Below are 9541 nucleotides of genomic sequence, written 5' to 3'. Positions count from 1 at the left end.
GCTCTCACTTATTCCACTATTTTACAAGACAACATTTCAACAAGAAAACTGCACTTAAAAAGTAGATACACATTATTTGAACTTACCACATAGTATCACACTCTCACCTTCTTCTTGCAGACTTGTCTTTCCATATTTGAAGCATTCTATGAGGCTTATCCTTCACAAACTTGTGCTTGCTTTCATGCAGCTGTGGTTGTGGTTGAGTTCTTCTGTTCATGTTCATGCAGCAGATGACAGTTTAAACCCCGGTGATACATTCAACTCCTCTTCACATCTATTTTCTAAGAGTCGCAAATATCTTCTAGGATTTGAGTTTAGTAGACAAGATGATGAAATTTTTACTCACTTAGTAATACGAAATAGAGATGACGGTGCTATAGCTTGGGATTGGGAATGTAATAAAGAACAATCTGTCAACAGGAGTGATGCAGTTCTATCCCTAAACTTCTCTGGCGTGCTCAAAGTAGAATCTTCATCTCTGAAAAAACCATTTATTCTGTATTCTCCTCCTCAACCTATCAACAACACTGTGGCCACTTTGTTGGAAACAGGCAACTTTGTGCTTCAACACCTTCACCCCAATGGGACAACCACTCTCTTGTGGCAGAGTTTTGATTATCCCACTCACACTTTGCTCCCCACCATGAAGTTAGGTGTTAACCACAAAACAGGCCATCGTTGGTTACTTTTTTCGTACTTGACCAATGAGCGTGCGACTCCAGGTGCCTTTAGTCTTGAATGGGAACCAAAGGGACAAGAACTGATGATAAGGAGGCGAGGAAAAGTTTGTTGGAAAAGTGGGAAACTGAGGAACAATAGATTTGAGAACATCCCAGAAGATGCACAAGGCGTGTTGAACTACAGCATAGTGTCCAATGGGGATGAAGACACCTTCTCTTTCACATCTACAAATGAAAGCCATACACGTCGGTGGTTGCTATCAGATACTGGGCGGTTATATTACAATGCCAAAGATGGATATGTTGCAAGGGCTGATCTGTGTTATGGATACAACAACACAGAAGGAGGGTGCCAAAGATGGCAAGATATACCCAAGTGCAGGATTCCTGGTGATGTGTTTACCAAAAAGAGTCTTCGCTCTAGTTATGAAAAACTAACCTTTGACTATAATAAGAATATTAGTTACAGCGATTGTGAGGCTGCTTGCTGGAGCCATTGTAATTGCAATGGATTCAAACAAATCTATGATGATGGAACTGGATGTTTCTTCTATCATTGGAATTCATCAACAGATTATATAGTTGACGGCTCCGTTTCGGCTGAAGACATTTACTTACTGGAGAACAAAGGGAACATAATCCCTCATCATCAAGGTATGTCCAATGCCAACTTCATTTCATTTTTTTATAGACAAAAAGAAGTTTCATTTCAAATGGTTCCCATCATACCCTATAATATGTACAGCAAAGTCTAAAGATTCCAACCATACCTAAATTGAATACACCCTTTTTCAAGAGTGAATACTTCTTGTGCATTTCTTTCTTTGTACAACTTTACTGTGGATCTTAGGGAACTGCACATTTTTTTAGCAGTCTTTGATCTCCAAATAGGAAAGGAAATAAGCAGTAAAATTATAATTGATACTTGAAGATTTTGAGTTGTTTTATGCAGGTACAAAAAGGTGGATATGGATAAGTACAGTAATAGCAACTGCTTTACTCATACTATGCGCATGCATTCTATGCCACGCCATAAAGAAACGAAAACATGTACTTCAAGGTTAGTTACATTACATACTTCTAACTCATTGTTAAACACAATCTTTTTATCACTATTCTATATTTTAACATTTCTCATTTTCATCTGAACAGAGAAAAAAAGGAAAGAAATGGAGATGAAATTATCTCTAATAGAAGATTTTGGAAATGATTTGAATAAGGGACACAGTTTAAAAGTATTGGATTATACAATGGTTGTGGCATCCACAAATGGGTTTTCATCAGAAAATAAGTTAGGACAGGGAGGCTTTGGACCAGTTTATAAGGTGATCGAAACTGCTCATGTTATGTGCTGGTAAAGTTATTTCGGAGGACTCACATGACCTTTTTGTTATCATTTCTTTAGGGAACTTTGCCAACAGGAGAGGAGGTTGCTATAAAAAGACTTTCAAGAAGTTCTACGCAAGGAATTGTTGAGTTTAAAAATGAACTAACACTTATATGTGAACTTCAGCACACCAATCTTGTTCAACTACTTGGTTGTTGCATTCATGAAGAAGAGAAGATTCTAATTTACGAGTATATGTCCAACAAAAGCTTGGATTTCTATCTTTTCGGTGAGGAATGTGTTGATCATTATCTAATTATGTCTTGTTTATGATGTCAAACAGATAAAACTTGTTTTCATTATTATGCAACTATTCAAACACATATGTAGGTCAAATTGATCTTTCTCAACTGTCATTGTTTGTTGATGATAGATTTACTAGAATTACTCAATTTTCCTAGTTATAACATCATGAAGAAAAGTCATTTTATTCTTTTTACCATGTGGTAGATTGTACAAGAAGCAAATTACTAGATTGGAATAAACGGTTCAACATAACACAGGGAATTGCTCAAGGATTATTGTATCTTCACAAGTACTCAAGACTCAAAATCATTCATAGAGACTTGAAAGCTAGTAATATACTTCTGGATGAAAATATGAATCCAAAAATTTCAGATTTTGGAATGGCTAGAATGTTCACCCAACAAGACTCAGTATCAAATACGAACAGGGTTGTTGGGACATAGTAAGCTTGTTAAACTTGGTTATATTTAACTTATGTATCAATCTATAAATAAAATTTATTTTTTGATATAATATTTCTTGCAGTGGTTACATGTCTCCAGAATATGCTATGGAAGGAGTTTTTTCTACAAAGTCTGATGTGTATAGCTTTGGGGTCTTGTTGCTTGAAATTGTTAGTGGACGTAAAAACACTAGTTTTTATGATGAGGATCGCCCAATAAATCTAATTGGACATGTATGTAAAATTAATTTTCATGAGTTTGTTTTTTGGTATAATATTCTTTATGTCTAATTTGAATAAAATAGTTACAGGTATGGGAACTCTGGATAGATGACAAGTGTTTTCAATCAGTGGATCCATCATTAAATGAGTCATTTGATTATGATGAAGTGCAGAGGTGTATTCATGTTGGTCTCCTCTGTGTTGAACAATATGCAAATGATCGACCAACCATGTCTGACGTTATATCAATGCTGACAAACAAGAGTGCAATAGTGTCTTTACCTAAAAAACCAGCATTTTATATTCAAAGAGAGATGTTTAATGAGAAGTTATTTTCTTCAGAGTTGTGTACTAGTTCTACAGTAGAAATTACTACTTCGTTGGAAATAGAATAAACCTGAGTGAGCTATGTACCAATAAAAATAGAAACGATATTTACTTATGCATTGTCAGTTAAGAAATGTTTGTTATATTTTTAAGATAGTAAATGTTTGTTTTATTTTTAATTTTTCCCTCAAATCATTCAAATATGTGAAGATTGATTCGGTAAAAACTTGTTTAAAGGTTACTAGACAGTCTTATCATGTTAGACCATCTAGAGTTTCATTTACAATTTCTATCATATTTGGTAGATGGTCTCAGTAGACCGTTTGGTTAAGTCTAACTAGTGTATAATAAGAAAATCCTAAGGAAATCGTGTGTTAAGAAGTCTCACACTCTCCTTAGAAGCTTGACTATCATGACTCTTAGGCTATAAAAGAGCACATTCGCCCATGTAAAATCACACATTTTGTGAGTGAGTTTGAGCATGAAAAAAAGTTGTTTGGTTGAGTTTTCCCAAGTAGCCTTCCTTCCTATTGTCTTCTTGGACCCTCTAAGAAGAGTCTCAAGAGACCGTCTAGGATATGGCCGCCCAACCTAGGATGTGTACACTTGGTAAGGAAATCTCCACCTTTACTTACTCCTATTCCATTTTCATTTTCTCCATTAGCATCTTGGTCCATTGCTTGGTCCATTACATTTATTTTGTATCTATGTTGTGATTTTGTCAAGCTTCCCATCTCATATCCCCTCTATCCACAAAAGTCGACAAAGATCACCCCAAAACACAAAACCATATTCAACCAAACACATGACCAACTTTCCCACACTATCTCTCCAAGAAATCATTCCACAACCACTTCTATACCATTTGACCATTTCACTTTTCCACCACTAAATTAATTCCATTTGTCACTTAACCTAGATAGAAGCCTTCTCCCACCATGAATGAAGAGATGAATTCACTTCATCTGAACAATACCTGGACTCTTATTCATATAGACCTGTTGGTTCTAGGTCGGTTAGCTGTAAATATGGTATTCCACAAACTAGTTAAAAAAATTAAAAGCGAGATTGGTGGTTAGAGGCTTTTCTGAGTGAAGGAGATAAATATAATAATGTGTTAGCTCATGTAGTAAAGGACAAATCTATTTGGATGTTGTTAGCCATGGTTGTTGAACTTAACCTTGAGATGGAACAAATAGACGTTAGGGTTGCATTCCTATTTGGATAATTAAAGGAGACTATCTACATGAAGCAACCAGAATGATTTGAGATAGGAGACAAAGAGCATTATGTTTTTAAGTTAAACATATCCTTGCATGGTCTGAAACAATCGATAAGTCAACCACTACAAAAAATATGTAAGTTGTGGCGGTTTTAATATGACGATTATTAAAATTTGTCACAATTATTCGTATTTTTTTTTTATCAGCAAAGAATGAATTTAAATTACTAGGAACACTTAAGAGGTGTCCCAACCCTTTTACAAGGGCCAACATCCAAAAGATTAGATCCATGTGAATTTCCAATAAGATACTAAAGCTGTAGAATTCTGCAGTGAAAGAGAACCTGCATAACTCCTTTAGAGGCTGCAAAATTCTACAAAGAACCTGCATAATTTCCCCTACAAGTCCAGAAAAAATTATGCAGCAAAAACTTCAATTATGCAGCTCTTGTGCATCCCAATTAGGTAGCAGAAAAAACCCACAAAAAAGGTATGAAGTTGGCCAGAGTCTTTACTAACACAACTTATATTCAACACCAAAAAAAAGCATTCTGATATGCATAAAAATTGCTACTGCTCCCTCTTAATACGACATGTTAATTAGCATCACATTTCCTCTTCAAAATATGTCATCGCCATTTTATGAAGTATACCGCTCTCTACATTTTTGTTGCCTCCATCACATTCATCTTTTTCCTTCAACTAATTTTCCCCATTCCATCCACAACATTCTTCTTTTTTTCCAAAAATTATTATTCCCCAAAACATTGTATTCCTACAAATATCATTTCTTTTACCCCTATGCAAACACTCTCATCTCTTCTCTTTGGAAATCCTCTCATTTGGAAACACAGACCCCTCACCCTGGAATCATCAACCATTCTCATAAATACCCTAACCCAACTCTTCTCACTCTCATATCCCACACCACACGCATCCACCCCAATGCGTCGTTGCCGTTAGTTCTATCTCTGCCATTACCGCGAAGACGTAGTTACCCCACCAACTTGAATGACACCCTCCCTTCATTCTTGAGTCATGTTTGTCATCTTGGTAATAAGTATAAGTGGATTCAAACTTCATATCTTTTGATGTTTCAGGAAATGGAAAATCCTCTAACACAAAGAAATCTGCTGACTATTTTTTGCACACTAATGGATATTCCCAAACACAAAATAATCATAGATGCTTCAGTTGTATTTCAGGTGGTTTACCATATGCTTCAAGTATGTTTCATATTTGCTAAGTTTTGATATCTGGTTTTCATATTTGCTAAGTTTTGATATCTGGTTGTTATGTTGTCTAGTACTTTTAGTCTTATTTAGCAGATTTGTTTTTCTGACAAGATTTTGTTTTTGAATCTTGAATCTTGTTGGATGAGTATTAATATTATAGGATGTTGAGCTTATTATTTTTATTATTATTTTCTGCTAAGTCTTGTTAAATATGTTCTTTATCTTAGTCTATTTCCTCTACATCAACAAGTGTTAAGAGTATTATGTGGAACATTTTGCAATCATCTTTATAGATGATGCCTTATGATGATTAATGCTGATCAAATAATTTTTTACTAGATTGTTTTCCTTTTATTTTGTTCTCATCTTATTTAATTGTTATCTCTGCTCCCAGTTTTATATCACTAGCATTACAATTGAGTGTCATCATTACATGTGCTAGTAATAAATAGCCTTCCACCTGAATTTGGTAAAGTGGTGTGAAGATCATTTGCACTCATAAGATAGGATGGGAATGGACACTTCAATGTTCTAATTAAGCAGCTCAACTAAAAGTTTTGAAACAAATTTTAGCTCAATGATCTATGGCAATTGATACTTGATTTTGTCTGCTTGCATATGTGGAGATAAATTTTTTATTTGGTATCATCATTTTTTTTTCTTTACTAGCAAAGAAATGCAAGCTACACAAATAGTTCAGATATTTAAAGTAAACTTGGATTTACTTACTCTTAAACATGTACACGTTGATGACATGGGAAGACCACCTTGTTGTGACAAAGGAGTCCATTTTTAGTGTTGTGTAATTAGAATTGGAGTTTAACCATATTAGCTTGTTAATTTAGGTTATACCCTCAGGTGATGAGGAACAATGATATTTTCTTGCATGATATTTTCTTGCACTAGTTGTGGGTTCAGAAAATTCAGCTAGTCTAAATTGAAACAAGTTAATTATATCATGAACAAAAGTTGAAAATTATAAAAACAATTTCAATAAAATATTAAAAATTGTAATATTAAAAATTAAAATATTTAATTCTCTAATTACAACCGTTATTACTAACGTACAATAATTCACAATTTAATATAATAGTGACGGTTACAAACATTATACTATAATATATAAAGTGGTGTTTATAGACCGTCACATTATACTTTTGAAGGCCAGATCAGTGGAGGTACACAGAATTACCACACATGTAGATTGTGACGGTTGTAAATGCAACTTTATACAAAAATAATCGTCACCATATACATGTTCTTTATAGGGAATGGAATATATGATTTGATGAGTTCATTATGAGCATTGGTTTTTAACATAGCAAGAGATAGTTGCATTTACTTCAAGTTTCTATTAGAAGGTCACTTCATTGTATTGTTGATGTATGTAAATGACATTTTAATAGAAAAAGATAATAAACCCGATGTACAAAAGGTTAACTTTATGTTAAACAATGACTTTCATGTGAAGGACCTAGGAGTTAGGAATATATTGGTGATTAAGATCATTAGACGATGTGATTTGAAACATCTACATGTGTCCTATGAGACCTATCTCAAATAAATCCTTGTGAAGTTTAGTATGAAAAACTTAAAACCTATATCCACACATATTGCATCTCATTATAAGTTGAATGATGAAAAATCTCATAAAATAATGGAGGAATAATGCTATATATACAGTATTACATATGCTAATATAGTTGGTTTTGTTATGTATGAATGGTATGCACACTCCTCAATACAACCTATGTTCCGAGCATTGTTAGGAGGTTCATATATCAAATCCCAGGCGAGCTCATCGACAAGCTCTTAAGTTGATTCCTATAACAACGTCAGAATTTGGCCAACGCTAATATTTGAAAGTTAATTTGATGTTTTCTTGTAGTGAGAGTACGCCCATTTTTTTTGGGTGAGAGAGCCACAAGTTATACGTAACGTTTTTTTAAAGTGGCTTCAAGATAGTCCGTCCATAACCTCATAGTAATATTCTCCTTTGAAACTTGCCTTAGGACCTTGTCACCAAGACTCAAAAAAATTGCACTAAGAGCCTTTTCTAACAATGTAGTCTTGTCGTTTTCAGTCATGAGTTTTTCAGACCTGAAATCTCTTTCCAAAGCCTCAAGAAGGTCCATTGAACTAAAGGAGCATGCATCTTCAACCGCCATAGCTAGAAATCATTCAATCCAGTGAATTTGTCAACCTCATACTTTGCAGAAGTAATCTTGTTTGAGTTTCTTCATTCCATGTTCATCGCACCATTTTGTTGAGTGCAAACACAATTCACTGGATCATTTAATCAAAATAATATTAATAAAAAAAAGAGAAACCGTGAATGAGAAAGTAAAACGGAGTAGAACAGAGTATGAAAATCACAAAAGCAATTTTACGTGGTTTATATTGTTAATGAAGTTTACGTCCACGATGAGTATCCTTAAAGGTTACAACAAAAAGTTTCTCTCTAAACCTCGCAACAACACTCTCTACTCTTATGTTTTTGAAAACTGTCAAGTTCACTTTCATAACTACAAGACAAAAAATAACTGCCTTACAACTTCCTACTATGCACGTTTCTCATACAAATCAACGACGTGTACAACAATTGAGTTTCAAATATCATGAGGCACTAACAGTTACAGAGAAACTTAAATAAAAGAAGTAGACGATCCAAAAGCAGTAGTTCAATACAGACGTTGATGCCCATCAAACAATGATATCCATCAAACAATAATATCGATAAGAGATGATACTCATAAGACCACCATAAACCATTAGATGAAGAAAATCCGAATGATCCAAAAACTTGAAACTTAGATTTTAGCTGAACCAAAATTTACATTAAATAATGTATCTTGATATGATCTAGTATAACAAAATACAAAGTTTTCATATTTATTTTTGTTTAATGGTAAAAAACATATACTATACTCTAATTAACCTTGGAAATAATGTTGAGTGGGATTATACATGATGACAACAAATCAAAATTGTTTAATTTAGATTTAATTACCTTATCCGTCCCTACATTTAGGACCAATATTCAATTTAGTACAGTGGTTTTTAAAAAATCAATTTGGTCTCCATATTTTTTAAAATGCATCCAAAATGATTCTTTTTGTTAAGTCGCACGAAACGACGTTAAGTGGTGCTTATATGGCAGAGACGTGTCAAGCGACGTGGATGGTTACATTAGCTTAGTCAGGAATGAATTGGGGGTTAGGGTTACAATAATTTCACTTGGGGATTACGCATTGTATGGTGTGAGGTGCGATTGTGAACAAGGATCTAGAGGTGCGATCTTGTGGTGTGATGTGACGTTCGATTGTGTAGTGCGTTCCCGTGGTGCGATCCCAAATCCATTCTGAGGTGTGATCCAGAGCTCGTGAAGGGGCAGCGATTGAGGAACCTACTCGATTACAACTGCATGATGATACAGATGCAGACCTATAGGCACACACATTTCCACCACAAACAGATCTACACCCATGAACGAATCACAAACGCTGATTACTCCTCCCCAACCAACGAATCCACAATCACCAGACTCCACCCCAAACGACGACCCTCCTATATGTCAACTTACTCGTTTATGTGAACAAGGCAACAAGCAAAAACATTTACGTACGGAAACCCTAACAACCAGAATTTATTAATCTCTGCCTATCCAATCTCATACCCGAAACCCTAATCACCCAAAACAAAGTGTCACCTACTTGACAGTCCACATAACCCCTTATCTTTGCCACATAAGCACCACTTAACGTTGTTTCGTGCGAC

At 34.7% G+C, this 9541-nt stretch overlaps 1 protein-coding gene across 1 annotated transcript; it reads left to right on the top strand.

The window, feature by feature from the left end:
• Positions 1-3465, top strand: LOC137825556 (G-type lectin S-receptor-like serine/threonine-protein kinase At1g67520). The gene is made up of 7 exons (XM_090297544.1): positions 1-1337; positions 1636-1743; positions 1836-2008; positions 2089-2299; positions 2521-2758; positions 2842-2992; positions 3070-3465. Exons 1-7 carry the CDS (start codon positions 149-151, stop codon positions 3373-3375), a joined length of 2376 nt encoding a protein of 791 aa, XP_090153670.1. The 5' UTR covers positions 1-148; the 3' UTR covers positions 3376-3465.
• Positions 3466-9541: the final 6076 nt, after the last annotated feature.

This window comes from Phaseolus vulgaris, chromosome 11, assembly GCF_051622355.1.
Source record: "Phaseolus vulgaris cultivar YP4 chromosome 11, ASM5162235v1, whole genome shotgun sequence".
NCBI lineage: Eukaryota > Viridiplantae > Streptophyta > Magnoliopsida > Fabales > Fabaceae > Phaseolus > Phaseolus vulgaris.
This window is presented reverse-complemented; position numbering and strand designations above follow the sequence as displayed.

What these genes read in the sequence shown, in the direction of transcription:
- LOC137825556 (XM_090297544.1), top strand. Translation starts at nt 149, where the DNA reads ATGAGGCTTATCCTTCACAAACTTGTGCTTGCTTTCATGCAGCTGTGG. An exon ending in ACGAAAACATGTACTTCAAG is followed by an intron (nt 1,744 to 1,835) that starts GTTAGTTACATT and finishes TCATCTGAACAG; the next exon opens with AGAAAAAAAGGAAAGAAATG. An exon ending in AACAGGGTTGTTGGGACATA is followed by an intron (nt 2,759 to 2,841) that starts GTAAGCTTGTTA and finishes TATTTCTTGCAG; the next exon opens with TGGTTACATGTCTCCAGAAT.